This window comes from Oncorhynchus gorbuscha, linkage group LG12, assembly GCF_021184085.1.
Source record: "Oncorhynchus gorbuscha isolate QuinsamMale2020 ecotype Even-year linkage group LG12, OgorEven_v1.0, whole genome shotgun sequence".
Taxonomy (NCBI): Eukaryota; Metazoa; Chordata; class Actinopteri; order Salmoniformes; family Salmonidae; genus Oncorhynchus; species Oncorhynchus gorbuscha.
In genome coordinates this window covers 85,211,395-85,231,542 of record NC_060184.1, presented here as the reverse complement: position 1 = coordinate 85,231,542, position 20,148 = coordinate 85,211,395, and the positions used below count along the sequence as shown (strand labels likewise).

Sequence of the window (20,148 nt, the reverse complement as noted above, 5' to 3'; positions counted from 1 at the left end):
CTCACTACAGTGGGACAGAGCTCAGCTGTAATAAACATACCTCACTACAGTGGGACAGAGTTCAGCTGTAATAAACATACCTCACTACAGTGGGATAGAGCTCAGCTGTAATAAACATACCTCACTACAGTGGGACAGAGCTCAGCTGTAATAAACATACCTCACTACAGTGGGATAGAGCTCAGCTGTAATAAACATACCTCACTACAGTGGAATAGAGCTCAGCTGTAATAAACATACCTCACTACAGTGGGATAGAGCTCAGCTGTAATAAACATACCTCACTACAGTGGGACAGAGCTCAGCTGTAATAAACATACCTCACTACAGTGGGATAGAGCTCAGCTGTAATAAACATACCTCACTACAGTGGGATAGAGCTCAGCTGTAATAAACATACCTCACTACAGTGGGATAGAGCTCAGCTGTAATAAACATACCTCACTACAGTGGGATAGAGCTCAGCTGTAATAAACATACCTCACTACAGTGGGATAGAGCCTACAGTGGGACAGAGCTCAGCTGTAATAAACATACCTCACTACAGTGGGACAGAGTTCAGCTGTAATAAACATACCTCACTACAGGGATAGAGCTCAGCTGTAATAAACATACCTCACTACAGTGGGACAGAGCTCAGCTGTAATAAACATACCTCACTACAGTGGGATAGAGCTCAGCTGTAATAAACATACCTCACTACAGTGGAATAGAGCTCAGCTGTAATAAACATACCTCACTACAGTGGGATAGAGCTCAGCTGTAATAAACATACCTCACTACAGTGGGACAGAGCTCAGCTGTAATAAACATACCTCACTACAGTGGGATAGAGCTCAGCTGTAATAAACATACCTCACTACAGTGGGATAGAGCTCAGCTGTAATAAACATACCTCACTACAGTGGGATAGAGCTCAGCTGTAATAAACATACCTCACTACAGTGGGATAGAGCTCAGCTGTAATAAACATACCTCACTACAGTGGGATAGAGCTCAGCTGTAATAAACATACCTCACTACAGTGGGATAGAGCTCAGCTGTAATAAACATACCTCACTACAGTGGGATAGAGCTCAGCTGTAATAAACATACCTCACTACAGTGGGATAGAGCTCAGCTGTAATAAACATACCTCACTACAGTGGGACAGAGCTCAGCTGTAATAAACATACCTCACTACAGTGGGATAGAGCTCAGCTGTAATAAACATACCTCACTACAGTGGGATAGAGCTCAGCTGTAATAAACATACCTCACTACAGTGGGATAGAGCTACAGCTGTAATAAACATACCTCACTACAGTGGGATAGAGCTCAGCTGTAATAAACATACCTCACTACAGTGGGATAGAGCTCAGCTGTAATAAACATACCTCACTACAGTGGGATAGAGCTCAGCTGTAATAAACATACCTCACTACAGTGGGATAGAGCTCAGCTGTAATAAACATACCTCACTACAGTGGGATAGAGCTCAGCTGTAATAAACATACCTCACTACAGTGGGATAGAGCTCAGCTGTAATAAACATACCTCACTACAGTGGGATAGAGCTCAGCTGTAATAAACATACCTCACTACAGTGGGATAGAGCTCAGCTGTAATAAACATACCTCACTACAGTGGGATAGAGCTCAGCTGTAATAAACATACCTCACTACAGTGGGATAGAGCTCAGCTGTAATAAACATACCTCACTACAGTGGGATAGAGCTCAGCTGTAATAAACATACCTCACTACAGTGGGATAGAGCTCAGCTGTAATAAACATACCTCACTACAGTGGGATAGAGCTCAGCTGTAATAAACATACCTCACTACAGTGGGATAGAGCTCAGCTGTAATAAACATACCTCACTACAGTGGGATAGAGCTCAGCTGTAATAAACATACCTCACTACAGTGGGATAGAGCTCAGCTGTAATAAACATACCTCACTACAGTGGGATAGAGCTCAGCTGTAATAAACATACCTCACTACAGTGGGATAGAGCTCAGCTGTAATAAACATACCTCACTACAGTGGGATAGAGCTCAGCTGTAATAAACATACCTCACTACAGTGGGGATAGAGCTCAGCTGTAATAAACATACCTCACTACAGTGGGATAGAGCTCAGCTGTAATAAACATACCTCACTACAGTGGGATAGAGCTCAGCTGTAATAAACATACCTCACTACAGTGGGATAGAGCTCAGCTGTAATAAACATACCTCACTACAGTGGGATAGAGCTCAGCTGTAATAAACATACCTCACTACAGTGGGATAGAGCTCAGCTGTAATAAACATACCTCACTACAGTGGGATAGAGCTCAGCTGTAATAAACATACCTCACTACAGTGGGATAGAGCTCAGCTGTAATAAACATACCTCACTACAGTGGGATAGAGCTCAGCTGTAATAAACATACCTCACTACAGTGGGATAGAGCTCAGCTGTAATAAACATACCTCACTACAGTGGGATAGAGCTCAGCTGTAATAAACATACCTCACTACAGTGGGATAGAGCTCAGCTGTAATAAACATACCTCACTACAGTGGGATAGAGCTCAGCTGTAATAAACATACCTCACTACAGTGGGACAGATCAGCTGTAATAAACATACCTCACTACAGTGGGATAGAGCTCAGCTGTAATAAACATACCTCACTACAGTGGGATAGAGCTCAGCTGTAATAAACATACCTCACTACAGTGCTCAGCTGGACAGTGGGATAGAGCTCAGCTGTAATAAACATACCTCACTACAGTGGGATAGAGCTCAGCTGTAATAAACATACCTCACTACAGTGGGATAGAGCTCAGCTGTAATAAACATACCTCACTACAGTGGGACAGAGCTCAGCTGTAATAAACATACCTCACTACAGTGGGATAGAGCTCAGCTGTAATAAACATACCTCACTACAGTGGGATAGAGCTCAGCTGTAATAAACATACCTCACTACAGTGGGATAGAGCTCAGCTGTAATAAACATACCTCACTACAGTGGGATAGAGCTCAGCTGTAATAAACATACCTCACTACAGTGGGATAGAGCTCAGCTGTAATAAACATACCTCACTACAGTGGGATAGAGCTCAGCTGTAATAAACATACCTCACTACAGTGGGATAGAGCTCAGCTGTAATAAACATACCTCACTACAGTGGGATAGAGCTCAGCTGTAATAAACATACCTCACTACAGTGGGACAGAGCTCAGCTAAACATACTCACTAATAAACTACATACCTCACTACAGTGGGATAGAGCTCAGCTGTAATAAACATACCTCACTACAGTGGGATAGAGCTCAGCTGTAATAAACATACCTCACTACAGTGGGATAGAGCTCAGCTGTAATAAACATACCTCACTACAGTGGGATAGAGCTCAGCTGTAATAAACATACCTCACTACAGTGGGACAGAGCTCAGCTGTAATAAACATACCTCACTACAGTGGGATAGAGCTCAGCTGTAATAAACATACCTCACTACAGTGGGATAGAGCTCAGCTGTAATAAACATACCTCACTACAGTGGGATAGAGCTCAGCTGTAATAAACATACCTCACTACAGTGGGATAGAGCTCAGCTGTAATAAACATACCTCACTACAGTGGGATAGAGCTCAGCTGTAATAAACATACCTCACTACAGTGGGATAGAGCTCAGCTGTAATAAACATACCTCACTACAGTGGGATAGAGCTCAGCTGTAATAAACATACCTCACTACAGTGGGATAGAGCTGGGATAGAGCTGCTGTAATAAACATACCTCACTACAGTGGGATAGAGCTCAGCTGTAATAAACATACCTCACTACAGTGGGATAGAGCTCAGCTGTAATAAACATACCTCACTACAGTGGGATAGAGCTCAGCTGTAATAAACATACCTCACTACAGTGGGATAGAGCTCAGCTGTAATAAACATACCTCACTACAGTGGGATAGAGCTCAGCTGTAATAAACATACCTCACTACAGTGGGATAGAGCTCAGCTGTAATAAACATACCTCACTACAGTGGGACAGAGCTCAGCTGTAATAAACATACCTCACTACAGTGGGATAGAGCTCAGCTGTAATAAACATACCTCACTACTGGGACAGAGTAATAAACATACCTCACTACAGTGGGATAGAGCTCAGCTGTAATAAACATACCTCACTACAGTGGGATAGAGCTCAGCTGTAATGAACATACTACAGTGGGATAGAGCTCAGCTGTAATAAACATACCTCACTACAGTGGGATAGAGCTCAGCTGTAATAAACATACCTCACTACAGTGGGATAGAGCTCAGCTGTAATAAACATACCTCACTACAGTGGGACAGAGCTCAGCTGTAATAAACATACCTCACTACAGTGGGATAGAGCTCAGCTGTAATAAACATACCTCACTACAGTGGGATAGAGCTCAGCTGTAATAAACATACCTCACTACAGTGGGATAGAGCTCAGCTGTAATAAACATACCTCACTACAGTGGGATAGAGCTCAGCTGTAATAAACATACCTCACTACAGTGGGATAGAGCTCAGCTGTAATAAACATACCTCACTACAGTGGGATAGAGCTCAGCTGTAATAAACATACCTCACTACAGTGGGATAGAGCTCAGCTGTAATAAACATACCTCACTACAGTGGGATAGAGCTCAGCTGTAATAAACATACCTCACTACTAGAGCTCAGCTGTAATAAACATACCTCACTACAGTGGGATAGAGCTCAGCTGTAATAAACATACCTCACTACAGTGGGATAGAGCTCAGCTGTAATAAACATACCTCACTACAGTGGGATAGAGCTCAGCTGTAATAAACATACCTCACTACAGTGGGATAGAGCTCAGCTGTAATAAACATACCTCACTACAGTGGGATAGAGCTCAGCTGTAATAAACATACCTCACTACAGTGGGATAGAGCTCAGCTGTAATAAACATACCTCACTACAGTGGGATAGAGCTCAGCTGTAATAAACATACCTCACTACAGTGGGATAGAGCTCAGCTGTAATAAACATACCTCACTACAGTGGGATAGAGCTCAGCTGTAATAAACATACCTCACTACAGTGGGATAGAGCTCAGTAATAAACATACCTCACTACAGTGGGATAGAGCTCAGCTGTAATAAACATACCTCACTACAGTGGGATAGAGCTCAGCTGTAATAAACATACCTCACTACAGTGGGATAGAGCTCAGCTGTAATAAACATACCTCACTACAGTGGGATAGAGCTCAGCTGTAATAAACATACCTCACTACAGTGGGATAGATAGAGCTCAGCTGTAATAAACATACCTCACTACAGTGGGATAGAGCTCAGCTGTAATAAACATACCTCACTACAGTGGGATAGAGCTCAGCTGTAATAAACATACCTCACTACAGTGGGATAGAGCTCAGCTGTAATAAAATAAACATACCTCACTACAGTGGGATAGAGCTCAGCTGTAATAAACATACCTCACTACAGTGGGATAGAGCTCAGCTGTAATAAACATACCTCACTACAGTGGGATAGAGCTCAGCTGTAATGAACATACCTCACTACAGTGGGATAGAGCTCAGCTGTAATAAACATACCTCACTACAGTGGGATAGAGCTCAGCTGTAATAAACATACCTCACTACAGTGGGATAGAGCTCAGCTGTAATGAACATACCTCACTACAGTGGGATAGAGCTCAGCTGTAATAAACATACCTCACTACAGTGGGATAGAGCTCAGCTGTAATGAACATACCTCACTACAGTGGGATAGAGCTCAGCTGTGTAAACATAGATGATGGTGAAGGAGGCAGCCAGGGCAAATTTCCCTGACACGGCTATGACTGTCGTCACTACTGGCATGTCTGAGGGAGGAGAAACAATCAGACAGAGAATCTGTTAAACGGATTGAATTGCACAAAGTGTTACAGGTGCTTAAGAATTCAAACTAGCACATATATTTTTTAAATAATAGTGTGTTGAGTGTCAAAAGTGTTTATAAAATAACACTTAAAGCTAGAATCCTTAATTGGTGAAACAGTGGTTTGTGATATTACAACAAATAACTTGTTATGGCTGCAGGGGCAGTATTGAGTAGCTTGGATGAAAAGGTGCCCATTATAAACGGCCAGCTCCTCAGTCTCAGTTGCTAATATATGCATATTATTAGTATTGGATAGAAAACACTCTGAAGTTTCTAAAACTGTTTGAATTATGTCTGTGAGTATAACAGAACTCATATAGCAGGCTAAAACCTGAAAAATTCCACTTCCTGTTCTTTTTTCCTAGGGGTGGCAGATTTTCAACCAAGCTCTCATTGAAATTACAGCGAGATATGGATGAGTTTTCACTTCCTACACCTTCCACTAGATGTCCACAGTCAATAGAACTTTGTCTGATGACTCCAATGTGAAGGGGGGTCGAATGAGACAGGAAATAGTCACCACTGCCACAAGTTGACCATGCATTCACCATGTGCGTTCACAGGGAAGGACTTGCGTTCCACCGGTCATCTGAAGTCATTCTAATTCTCCGGTTGGAACGTTATTCAAGATATATGTAAATCCTTCAGTAAATCCTTTGACATGTTTCTACTTACTGTTATGGAACTTTTGGATATTTCGTCATGTTATAGTGGACATGCTTTGTGACTTTGGAATTGTTTACCAAACGGGCTAATCAAAGTAGCTAATTGGACATAAATAACGGACATTTCCGAACAAATCAAGCATTTATTGTGGACCTGGGATTACTAGGACTGCATTCTGATGAAGTTCATCAAAGGTAAGGAAACATTTATCATGTACTTTCTGGTTTTTAATACATGGTGGCTAATTTGTTACTGTTTGTTACTGTTTTTCTGGTGAGCTACTGTTCTGAGCTCCGTCTTAGATTATTGCATGGGTTGTTTTTTCCGTAAACTTTTTCTGAAATCTGACATAGCGGTTGCTGTATTGTATTATCATCTACATTTATGATGAGTATTTCTGTTGAAACAATGTGGCTATGCAAAATCACTCTATGTTTTTGGAACTAGTGAATCTAATACGCCAACGGAAACTCTTTATCAAACAAAACATGCATGAATTGTGTAACATGAAGTCCTATGAGTGTCATCTGATGAAGACAATTCAAGGTTAGTGATTAATTTTATCTTTATTTCTGCTTTTAGTGAATGCTATATTTCGCTGGAAAATCGCTGTGCTTATTGTGGTTTGGTGGAGACCTAACATAATCGTTTGTAGTTCTTTTGCTGAAAAGCATATTTGAAATCGGACATTTTGGTGGGATTAACAACGAGAATAGCTTTAAAATGGTATGAGACATGTATGTTTTAGGAATTGTAATTATGAGATGTCTGTGGTTTGAATTTGGCGCCCTCTATTTTCACTGGTAGTTGTCACAACGATCCCGGTAGTTGGATTGCAGACATAACAAGATAAGTAAACAACACTGTGTTTTACTTCCTCAGACATCACGATAGAACAGCAGAATATGTACCGCTGCGGGACACTCTTCTACTCCATTAATCAGAATATGTACCGCTGCCGGACACTCTTCTACTCCATTAATCAGAATATGTACCGCTGTAGATGCTCCTCTACTCCATTAATCAGAATATGTACCGCTGCCGGACACTCTTCTACTCCATTAATCAGAATATGTACCGCTGTAGATGCTCCTCTACTCCATTAATCAGAATATGTACCGCTGTAGATGTTCCTCTACTCCATTAATCAGAATATGTACCGCTGCCGGACACTCTTCTACTCCATTAATCAGAATATGTACCGCTGTAGATGCTCCTCTACTCCATTAATCCGAATATGTACCGCTGTAGATGTTCCTCTACTCCATTAATCAGAATATGTACCGCTGTAGATGCTCCTCTACTCCATTAATCAGAATATGTACCGCTGTGGATGCTCCTCTACTCTGTTAATCAGAATATGTACCGCTGTAGATGCTCCTCTACTCTGTTAATCAGAATATGTACCGCTGTAGATGCTCCTCTACTCTGTTAATCAGAATATGTACCGCTGTAGATGCTCCTCTACTCTGTTAATCAGAATATGTACCGCTGTAGATGCTCCTCTACTCTGTTAATCAGAATATGTACCGCTGTAGATGCTCCTCTACTCCATTAATCAGAATATGTACCGCTGTGGATGCTCCTCTACTCTGTTAATCAGAATATGTACCGCTGCCGGACGTTCCTCTATGTTGTTTATCAACAAAAGTGCTGGGGCAAAAGAGTGGCGCTGTTTCAACAAATGTGGATTCCATCTTCAAGTGTTAAAACAACCTTAATAATGTGAAAAGTATTAAAATAACAGCATCAAAATCTCCTTTATAAAATACTGATTTTACCATCTGGAACAGCTAGAAGAACAAGACAGGCTGTGCCTCCGAAGAACAGGGCGATGGCCTGACACATCCTCCGTCCAAAGTGTTCTATGAGGGGCAGGGAGCCCAGTCGGGCAGGGAGCTCAGCAATGCCAAAGATCAGCTGGGTCAGATAGATGTCCAGACCAAAGTTACCCACGTTTAGACTCACCCCATAGTACACCAGACTGGTTACAAACCTGAGAGCGAGAGAGAGCAAGAGAAAGTGAGAGAGACCAAAAATTCCAATTGGCTATACTTATATATCATCCTCACCTCATTTTACCCAATATTTGGAACCAAGAACTGATCACCTTAATCCACAGAAGTGGAGACAAATTTGAACCCAATAACTACCGTGGGATATGCGTCAACAGAAACCCTTGGAAAATCCTCTGAATTATTATTAACAGCAGACTCATACATTTCCTCAGTGAAAACAATGTACTGAGCAAATGGCAAATTGGCTTTTTACCAATGACAGACCACGTATTCACCCACACAAATTGACAAACAAACAAAACAAAGGCAAAGTCTTCTCATGTTTTGTTGATTTCAAAAAAGCTATTGATTCAATTTGGCATGAGGTTTTCCTATACAAATTGATGGAAAGTGGTGTTGGGGGAGAAACATACCACATTACAAAATCCATGTACACAAACAACAAGTGTGTGGTTAAGTTTGGCAAAAAAACACACATTTCTTCCACAGGGCTGTGGGGTGAGCCAGGGATGCAGCTTGAGCCCCACCCTCTTCAACATATATATAAACATATTGGCGAGGGCAGCACACAACCGAACCTGACTAGAATCTGAAGTCAAATGTCTACTGTTTGCTGATGATCTGGTGGTTCTGTCCCCAACTAAGGAGAGCCTACAGCAGCACATAGATCTTCTGCACAGATTATGGCAGACCTGGGGACGGACAGTAGTTCTCATTAAGGCAAAAAAATAATGGTGTTCCAGAAAAGGTCCAGTTGCCAGGACCACAAATACAAATTTCATCTTGACACTGTTGCCCTAGAGCACACACAAAAACAATACATATCTCGGCCTAAACATAAGCGCCACAGGTAATTTAAACAAAGCTGTGAACGATGTGAGAGACAAGGCAAGAAGGGCATTCTATGCCATCAAAAGAAACATAAAATTCAACATACCAATTACGATCTGGCGAAAGATCTTGAATAAGTTAAAGAACCCATTGCCCTTTATGGTTGGGAGGCCTGAGGTCTGCTCATTGAGACTCTGCATGCAGAATTCAGCAAAAAAATATCCTCTATGTACAAGGTAACACCAAATAATGCATGCAGAGCAGAATTGGGCCAATACCCGCTAATGATCAAAATCCAGAAAAGAGACGTTAAATTCTACAACCACCTAAAAGGAAGTGATTCCCAAACCTTCCATAACAAAGCCATCAACTACAGAGTGATGAACCTGGAGAAAAGTCCCCTAAGCAAGCTGGTCCAAACACAAACTGAACCCACAGAGCCCCAGTGCGGCAACACAAAGGGGACCCCTCGATGGAACAGTAGTGGAGAGGGTAGCTAGTTTTAAGTTCCTCGGCATACACATCACAGACAAACTGAATTGGTCCACTCACACTGACAGCGTCGTGAAGAAGGCGCAGCAGCACCTATTCAACCTCAGGAGGCAGAAGAAATTCGGCTTGTCACCAAAAGCACTCACAAACTTCTACAGATGCACAATCGAGAGCATCCTGGCGGGCTGTATCACCGCCTGGTACGGCAACTGCTCCGCCCTCAACCGTAAGGCTCTCCAGAGGGTAGTGAGGACTGCACAACGCATCACCGGGGGCAAACTACCTGCCCTCCAGGACACCTACACCACCCGTTGTTACAGGAAGGCCATAAAGATCATCAAGGACATCAACCACCCGAACCACTGCCTGTTCACCCCGCTATCATCCAGAAGGCGAGGTCAGTACAGGTGCATCAAAGCTGGGACCGAGAGACTGAAAAACAGCTTCTATCTCAAGGCCATCAGACTGTTAAACAGCCACCACTAACATTGAGTGGCTGCTGCCAACACACTGTCATTGACACTGACCCAACTCCAGCCATTTTAATAATGGGAATTGATGGGAAATGATGTAAATATATCACTAGCCACTTTAAACAATGCTACCTTATATAATGTTACTTACCCTACATTATTCATCTCATATGCATATGTATATACTGTACTCTACATCATCGACTGCATCCTTATGTAACACATGTATCACTAGCCACTTTAACTATGCCACTTTGTTTACTTTGTCTACACACTCATCTCATATGTATATACTGTACTCGATACCATCTACTGTATGCTGCTCTGTACCATCACTCATTCATATATCCTTATGTACATGTTCTTTATCCCCTTACACTGTGTATAAGACAGTAGTTTTGGAATTGTTAGTTAGATTACTTGTTAGTTATCACTGCATTGTCGGAACTAGAAGCACAAGCATTTCGCTACACTCGCATTTAACATCTGCTAACCATGTGTACGTGACAAATAAAATTTGATTTGATTTGATTTGATTTGACCCAACCAAATCATGATAAAACAAAAAGAGAATTACATGACACATTGGAAAGAATTAACAAAAAAACGGAGAAAACTAGAATGGTATTTGGCCCTAAACAGTGTGTACACAGTGGCAGATTACCTGACCACTGTGACTGACACAAACTTAAGGAAAGCTTTGACTATGTACAAACTCAGTGAGAATATCCTTGCTATTGTACTTCCGGGTTGGAGCGAGCGGTCGCATCGGCACTTCGCTCCGCAGGTAGTATAACTTTTTCATTACATTTCATTATAGCACAACGGTTTGATTTGTCTAATCTTAGCAATTTCTTCTTAGCTAGCTACATAGCCGTCTTTGTATCAAAGATAATTGTGTAGTCTAGAGCGATTTTCTAGGTTAGCTAGCCAGCTATTGTCGTTCTTTTAACGCAACGTAACGTAATCAACACTGCTAGCTAGCCAGCTAGCCCCCGAATAGCAGCACTGTCGAAACTATTACACTCAACGGAACGACTTGATTAGTGTAGTGTCAACAACGCAGCCACTGCCAGCTAGTCTACTTCAGCAGTACTGTATCATTTTAATCATTTTAGTCAATAAGATTCTTGCTACGTAAGCTTAACTTTCTGAACATTCGAGACGTGTAGTCCACTTGTCATTCCAATCTCCTTTGCATTAGCGTAGCCTCTTCTGTAGCCTGTCAACTATGTGTCTGTCTATCCCTGTTCTCTACTCTCTGCACAGACCATACAAACGCTCCACACCGCGTGGCCGCGGCCACCTAATCTGGTGGTCCCAGCGCACGACCCACGTGGAGTTCCAGGTCTCCGGTAGCCTCTGGAACTGCCGATCTGCAGCCAACAAGGCAGAGTTCATCTCAGCCTATGCCTCCCTCCAGTCCCTCGACTTCTTGGCACTGACGGAAACATGGATCACCACAGACAACACTGCTACTCCTACTGCTCTCTCTTCGTCCGCCCACGTGTTCTCGCACACCCCGAGAGCTTCTGGTCAGCGGGGTGGTGGCACCGGGATCCTCATCTCTCCCAAGTGGTCATTCTCTCTTTCTCCCCTTACCCATCTGTCTATCGCCATCTTTGAATTCCATGCCGTCACAGTTACCAGCCCTTTCAAGCTTAACATCCTTATCATTTATCGCCCTCCAGGTTCCCTCGGAGAGTTCATCAATGAGCTTGATGCCTTGATAAGCTCCTTTCCTGAGGACGGTTCACCTCTCACATTTCTGGGCGACTTTAACCTCCCCACGTCTACCTTTGACTCATTCCTCTCTGCCTCCTTCTTTCACCTCCTCTCCTCTTTTGACCTCACCCTTTCACCTTCCCCCCCTACTCACAAGGCAGGCAATACGCTTGACCTCATCTTTACTAGATGCTGTTCTTCCACTAACCTCATTGCAACTCCCCTCCAAGTCTCCGACCACTACCTTGTATCCTTTTCCCTCTCGCTCTCATCCAACACCTCCCACACTGCCCCTACTCGGATGGTATCGCGCCGTCCCAACCTTCGCTCTCTCTCCCCCGCTACTCTCTCCTCTTCCATCCTATCATCTCTTCCCTCTGCTCAAACCTTCTCCAACCTATCTCCTGATTCTGCCTCCTCAACCCTCCTCTCCTCCCTCTCTGCATCCTTTGACTCTCTATGTCCCCTATCCTCCAGGCCGGCTCGGTCCTCCCCTCCCGCTCCGTGGCTCGATGACTCATTGCGAGCTCACAGAACAGGGCTCCGGGCAGCCGAGCGGAAATGGAGGAAAACTCGCCTCCCTGCGGACCTGGCATCCTTTCACTCCCTCCTCTCTACATTTTCCTCCTCTGTCTCTGCTGCTAAAGCCACTTTCTACCACTCTAAATTCCAAGCATCTGCCTCTAACCCTAGGAAGCTCTTTGCCACCTTCTCCTCCCTCCTGAATCCTCCTCCCCCCCTCCTCCCTCTCTGCAGATGACTTCGTCAACCATTTTGAAAAGAAGGTCGACGACATCCGATCCTCGTTTGCTAAGTCAAACGACACCACTGGTTCTGCTCTCACTGCCCTACCGTGTGCTCTGACCTCTTTCTCCCCTCTCTCTCCAGATGAAATCTCGCGTCTTGTGACGGCCGGCCGCCCAACAACCTGCCCGCTTGACCCTATCCCCTCCTCTCTTCTCCAGACCATTTCCGGAGACCTTCTCCCTTACCTCACCTCGCTCATCAACTCATCCCTGACCGCTGGCTACGTCCCTTCCGTCTTCAAGAGAGCGAGAGTTGCACCCCTTCTGAAAAAACCTACACTCGATCCCTCCGATGTCAACAACTACAGACCAGTATCCCTTCTTTCTTTTCTCTCCAAAACTCTTGAACGTGCCGTCCTTGGCCAGCTCTCCCGCTATCTCTCTCTGAATGACCTTCTTGATCCAAATCAGTCAGGTTTCAAGACTAGTCATTCAACTGAGACTGCTCTCCTCTGTATCACGGAGGCGCTCCGCACTGCTAAAGCTAACTCTCTCTCCTCTGCTCTCATCCTTCTAGATCTATCGGCTGCCTTCGATACTGTGAACCATCAGATCCTCCTCTCCACCCTCTCCGAGTTGGGCATCTCCGGCGCGGCCCACGCTTGGATTGCGTCCTACCTGACAGGTCGCTCCTACCAGGTGGCGTGGCGAGAATCTGTCTCCTCACCACGCGCTCTCACCACTGGTGTCCCCCAGGGCTCTGTTCTAGGCCCTCTCCTATTCTCGCTATACACCAAGTCACTTGGCTCTGTCATAACCTCACATGGTCTCTCCTATCATTGCTATGCAGACGACACACAATTAATCTTCTCCTTTCCCCCCTTCTGATGACCAGGTGGCGAATCACATCTCTGCATGTCTGGCAGACATATCAGTGTGGATGACGGATCACCACCTCAAGCTGAACCTCGGCAAGACAGAGCTGCTCTTCCTCCCGGGGAAGGACTGCCCGTTCCATGATCTCCCCATCACGGTTGACAACTCCATTGTGTCCTCCTCCCAGAGCGCTAAGAACCTTGGCGTGATCCTGGACAACACCCTGTTGTTCTCAACTAACATCAAGGCGGTGGCCCTTTCCTGTAGGTTCATGCTCTACAACATCCGCAGAGTACGACCCTGCCTCACACAGGAAGCGGCGCAGGTCCTAATCCAGGCACTTGTCATCTCCCGTCTGGATTACTGCAACTCGCTGTTGGCTGGGCTCCCTGCCTGTGCCATCAAACCCCTACAACTCATCCAGAACGCCGCAGCCCGTCTGGTGTTCAACCTTCCCAAGTTCTCTCACGTCACTCCGCTCCTCCGCTCTCTCCACTGGCTTCCAGTTGAAGCTCGCATCCACTACAAGACCATGGTGCTTGCCTACGGAGCTGTGAGGGGACCGGCACCTCAGTACCTCCAGGCTCTGATCAGGCCCTACACCCAAACAAGGGCACTGCGTTCATCCACCTCTGGCCTGCTCGCCTCCCTACCACTGAGGAAGTACAGTTCCCGCTCAGCCCAGTCAAAACTGTTCGCTGCTCTGGCCCCCCAATGGTGGAACAAACTCCCTCACGACGCCAGGACAGCGGAGTCAATCACCACCTTCCGGAGACACCTGAAACCCCACCTCTTTAAGGAATACCTAGGATAGGATAAGTAATCCCTCTCACCCCCCCCTTTAAGATTTAGATGCACTATTGTAAAGTGACTGTTCCACTGGATGTCATAAGGTGAATGCACCAATTTGTAAGTCGCTCTGGATAAGAGCGTCTGCTAAATGACTTAAATGTAAATGTAAATGTATTGAGAAAGGCCGTTGAAGGCAGACCTGGCTCTCAAGAGACTAGAGACTATGTGCACATTGCCCACAAAATGAGGTGGAAACTGAGCTGCACTTCCTAACCTCCTGCCATGCCATTGTAATTTGAATATGGCAAATCATGGGTAGTTACTATAAACATTGATGATGGAGAGGGTGCCACAAACAGTCTCATACTGACCAGATACAGCAGAGAATGGGGTACTGACCAGATAGAGGAGAGAATGAGGTACTGACCAGATAGAGGAGAGAATGAGGTACTGACCAGATATAGGAGAGAATGAGGTACTGACCAGATAGAGGAGAGAATGAGGTACTGACCAGATAGAGGAGAGAATGAGGTACTGACCAGATAGAGGAGAGAATGAGGTACTGACCAGATAGAGCAGAGAATTAGGTACTGACCAGATAGAGGAGAGAATGAGGTACTGACCAGATAGAGCAGAGAATGGGGTACTGACCAGATAAAAGAGAGAATTAGGTACTGACCAGAGTGAGAAGAGAATGAGGTTCTGACCAGATAGAGAAGAGAATGAGGTACTGACCAGATATAGGAGAGAATGAGGTACTGACCAGATAGAGGAGAGAATGAGGTACTGACCAGATAGAGGAGAGAATGAGGTACTGACCAGATAGAGGAGAGAATGAGGTACTGACCAGATAGAGCAGAGAATGGGGAACTGACATGATAGAGACAGAATGAGGTACTGACCAGATATAGGAAATAATTGGGTACTGACCAGATTGAGAAGAGAATGAGGTTCTGACCAGATAGAGCAGAGAATTGGGTACTGGCCAGATAGGGCTGAGAATGAGGTACTGGCCAGATATAGGAGAGAATGAGGTACTAACCAGATAGAGGAGAGACTGAGGTACTGACCAGATAGAGGAGAGAATGAGGTACTGACCAGATAGAGGAGATAATGAGGTACTGACCAGATATAGGAAATAATTGGGTACTGACCAGATAGAGGAGAGAATGAGGTACTGCCCAGATTTAGAAGAGAATGAGGTTCTGACCAAATAGAGAGGAGAATGAGGTACTGACCAGATATAAGAAATAATTGGGTACTGACCAGATTGAGAAAAGAATGAGGTTCTAAACAGATATAGAAGAAAATGATGTACTGACCAGATAGGGAGAGAATGAGGTACTGGCCAGATAGAGGAGAGAATGAGGTACTGACCAGATAGAGCTGAGAATGAGTTACTGACCAGATAGAGCCGAGAATTAGGTACTGACCAGATAGAGGAGAGAATGAGGTACTGACCAGATAGAGCTGAGATTGAGGTACTGACCAGATAGAGCCGAGAATTAGGTACTGACCAGATAGAGCTGATAATGAGGTACTGACCAGATATAGGAGAGAATGGGGTACTGACCAGATAGGGAGAGAATGAGGTACTGGCCAGATAGAGGAGAGAATGAGGTACTGACCAGATAGAGCTGAGAATGAGTTACTGACCAGATAGAGCCGAGAATGAGGTACTGACCAGATAGAGCCGAGAATTAGGTACTGACCAGATAGAGGAGAGAATGAGGTACTGACCAGATAGAGCTGATATTGAGGTACTGACCAGATAGAGCCGAGAATGAGGTACTGACCAGATAGAGCCGAGAATTAGGTACTGACCAGATAGAGGAGAGAATGAGGTACTGACCAGATAGAGCTGAGATTGAGGTACTGACCAGATAGAGCCGAGAATTAGGTACTGACCAGATAGAGCTGATAATGAGGTACTGACCAGATATAGGAGAGAATGGGGTACTGACCAGATATAGGAAAGAATGAGGTACTGACCAGATAGAGAAGAGAATGAGGTACTGACCAGATAGAGGAGAGAATGAGGTACTGACCAGATAGAGCTGAGAATGAGGTACTGACCAGATAGAGTAGAGAATGAGGTACTGACCAGATAGAGACAGAATGAGGTACTGACCAGATAGAGCAGAGAATGAGGTACTGACCAGATAGAGAAGAGAATGAGGTACTGACCAGATAGAGCATAGAATGAGGTACTGACCAGATAGAGACAGAATGAGGTACTGACCAGATATAAGAGAGAATGAGGTACTGACCAGATAGAGCAGAGAATGGGGTACTGACCAGATAGAGCAGAGAATGAGGTACTGACCAGATAGAGGAGAGAATGAGGTACTGACCAGATATAGGAGAGAATGAGGTACTGACCAGATATAGGAGAGAATGAGGTACTGATCAGATATAGCAGAGAATGAGGTACTGACCAGATAGAGGAGAGAATGAGGTACTGACCAGATAGAGCGGAGAATGAGGTACTTACCAGATATAGCAGAGAATGAGAGCCCGTTTTCTCAAGTAGGGGATCCTGAAGAGGTCCAACATACTGCCCGTCTTGGTCGAGCCCTCCTCCTCCAGCTGCAGAGAAAGATCACATCAAATTCAATTGTATTAGTCACCTGACAAATACAACAGGTAGACCTGACAGGGAAATGCTTTCTTACGAACCCCTAACCAAGCACTTTAATAAAAATACAGATAAGAATAACAGATAAAAGTAACAAGTAATTAAAGAGCAGCAGTAAAAAATAATATATACAGGGGGGTGCCGGTATAGAGTCAATGTTTATTATTTATTATTTTTCACCTTTATTTAACCAGGTAGGCCAGTTGAGAACAAGTTCTCATTTACAACTGTGACCTGGCAAAGATAAAGCAAAGCAGTGCAACACAAACAAAGAAACAGAGTTACACATGGAATAAACAACTGTACAGTCAATAACACAATAGAAACATCTATATACAGTGTGTGCAAATTAAATAAGGAGGTAAGGCAATTAATAGGCCAATAGTGGTGAAGTAATTACAATTTAATAATAATATATAATAATAATATATATGCCATTTAGCAGACGCTTTTATCCAAAGCGACTTACAGTCATGTGTGCATACATTCTACGTATGGGTGGTCCCATACGTGGGGATCGAACCCACTACCCTGGCGTTACAAGCGCCATGCTCTACCAACTGAGCTACAGGACCACAATTTAGCAATTTACACTGGAGTGATAGATGTGCAGATGAGGATATGCAAGTAGAAATACTGGTGTGCAAAAGAACAGAAAAACAAAAACAAATATTGGAATGAGGTAGGTAGTTGGTTGGATGGGCTATTTACAGATGGGCTGTGTACAGCTGCAGTGATCTGTGAGCTGCTCTGACAGCTGACACTTAAAGTTAGTAAGGGAACACCCCCCTGAAATGTACAAAAATGAATGGGAAGTCATTGGCACTGGACAAACCATATACACGGTGTCCAATACCACTCAATTCGGCGTTGTTTCATTCAAAGTTGATAGCAAATGCCATATGGCAAATGCCAGGTGTAACACACTGCAAAAATCCAACAGATGGCGATTGCGCTCCACCATGATTTTTCATATTGCAAATGTAACACAAGTCAAGACCCAAAAGTAAAATTTTGAAAAACTGAAAAAAAAATCAAAAACGTATCACCCCCTCAAAAAAGTACTTCCTGGTCTGTTTTACGAAATTCTTTCGATTTGTTTTTGTCAATTACACACGTATAAGAACTGCATGAATATACTTTTGTAAAATTTTATTATCATTATTTTGCAATTTGCAATATCATAGGAAGTCAAAAGTCAAAAGTCAAAAGTAACTTTTTTGGGGGGCCAAACGCCAAAAGAAATGTCGAAATGCAATATGAAAGAATTGAAAGTGCCAAATCAGGATTTTATGTCCATTTGCCATGTACCATCAAGAATTTTACATGCGCAAAAATACTGCAGAAATGCAAAATTGACTGGCCTGATGAACTCGGGATGGCCGGGCAGTGATAGTGGTTCCTCTCCATTGCTCGTTGGTGTTGATTTCAGAATGTCATTTTGTGATGGTAGCTCACTGTTTAAACATATTGCAAATGGACAAAAGTCAACCAGCAAGAAACCGTCCATCAGTCAATTAGATGTCATTCTGACACCAAACTGATACAAACTGACACCAACCCCACTTTTTCCAACTCGTTTAGAATCCAACTATCACATATTGGGGCGGCAGGGTAGCCTAGTGGTTAGAGCGTTGGACGAGTAACGAGGTGATAAGGTACAAATCTGTCATTCTGCCCCTGAACAGGCACTGTTCCTATGCCGTCATTGAAAATAAGAATTTGTTCTTAACTGACTTGCCTAGTTAAATAAATGTTTTAAAAAAATATTATTAAAAAAATATTTCAGAGCAGGCCCAAAATTCACAGCGCCTTCTGTTCAAACCATAATAGAAATGTACCTTCTAGCTGTGGGTCCAGTTCTGACATTATATATAGGCCAAGCTGAGGCGACCACGAATCCCACGTTTCGGCTCGATAGGTCATTCGGTGCCCGAGCTTGACCTTAATTGGTGCTGAAAATCCACTTTTTTCTGTCACGAATCCCGCTTCCTGAGTCTGTGTTTGCCTGTGTTTCTGTCCTGGAGCGCACCCTGTCTGGTTGCCGGGTGAAGTAGCTTGTTGGGAGATCGATGTTCACCCGCACCTGTATCCCATCAGTAATCTGCACACCTGTCCTGATCATCACCTCTCCCCTTCAAAAGCTCTGACCTGACATCCATTCCCTGCCGGATCGTTAGCCATGAACAGTATGTTGTGCCCACGAACCAGCCTCCAGTTTATAGAGTTTGTTTTGTTTTGTTTTATTGTTTTGTACGTCTTGCTTGCCTTTAACTTACCGCCGTTTGTTTTGTCTACAGCCATTCACCCGGAACCCATACCCCATCCCTGTCTGCTCGTTGCCAGTGTGTTGTTATCCATTGGATCTGCCTATCCACTCCCACCTCCGCTATCAACCCACCTCCGCTGCCCGCTCCTCCACCCGGAACTATCTACCTCCACGTTCTCATTGATTAATAAATACTCACCATCTTCTTACTCCTGGTCTGCTTCTGGGTCCAATTCTGATAAACCTTTTTTCCATGCCTTGCTACGGGGTCCTTGAATGAGCGATCGGACAGAAACATTGGGGTCCGTCTCTATGGGCCGAGCCGGTTTCAATGCACCTAGTCTTGCGACTCTGGGACTCTAAATGTCGTCATTTTCGTAATGGTCCAAATGAATGGAAGACATTGCAAATGTACGAGGCTGTTTCTTCGTCCGAGTACCTCCGTCCAAGCTGTGTGTGTCATGTTTTGTCATTTATTATCTTGTCTTGTCCCTGTGCTTCCCATTCTATTCGTTTCCCTCTGCTGGTCTTATTAGGTTCTTTCCCTCTTTCTATCCCTCTCTCTCCCCCTCCCTCTCTCACTCTCTCGCTCTCTCTTCTCTCTATCGTTCCGTTCCTGCTCCCAGCTGTTCCTATTCCCCTAATCAATCATTTAGTCTTCCCACACCTGTTCCCGATCCTTTCCCCTGATTAGAGT

The 20,148-nt window shown here is 44.1% G+C and overlaps 1 protein-coding gene and 1 non-coding gene across 2 annotated transcripts; both read right to left on the bottom strand.

The window, feature by feature from the left end:
- Nucleotides 1-5,700: 5,700 nt before the first annotated feature.
- Nucleotides 5,701-19,749, bottom strand: LOC123990436 (solute carrier family 22 member 13-like). Its single transcript, XM_046290975.1, has 4 exons — nucleotides 19,651-19,749; nucleotides 17,039-17,133; nucleotides 8,373-8,587; nucleotides 5,701-5,866 (listed from the first exon to the last, which is right to left on the bottom strand). Exons 1-4 carry the CDS (start codon nucleotides 19,747-19,749, stop codon nucleotides 5,739-5,741), a joined length of 537 nt encoding a protein of 178 aa, XP_046146931.1. The 3' UTR covers nucleotides 5,701-5,738.
- On the bottom strand, nucleotides 17,682-17,757 carry trnat-ugu. The gene has a single exon. It is a non-coding gene; the product is annotated as a tRNA-Thr (tRNA).
- Nucleotides 19,750-20,148: the final 399 nt, after the last annotated feature.

Bases quoted from the DNA above. Each gene is read 5' to 3' on its own strand.
- LOC123990436 (XM_046290975.1), bottom strand. From the start codon at position 19,749: ATGTTTCTGTCCGATCGCTCATTCAAGGACCCCGTAGCAAGGCATGGA. The intron at 17,134-19,650 runs GTGAGTATTTAT...CTTTCTCTGCAG, and splicing joins AGACCAGGAGTAAGAAGATG to CTGGAGGAGGAGGGCTCGAC. The intron at 8,588-17,038 runs GTAAGTACCTCA...TCTCGCTCTCAG, and splicing joins CTCATTCTCTGCTATATCTG to GTTTGTAACCAGTCTGGTGT.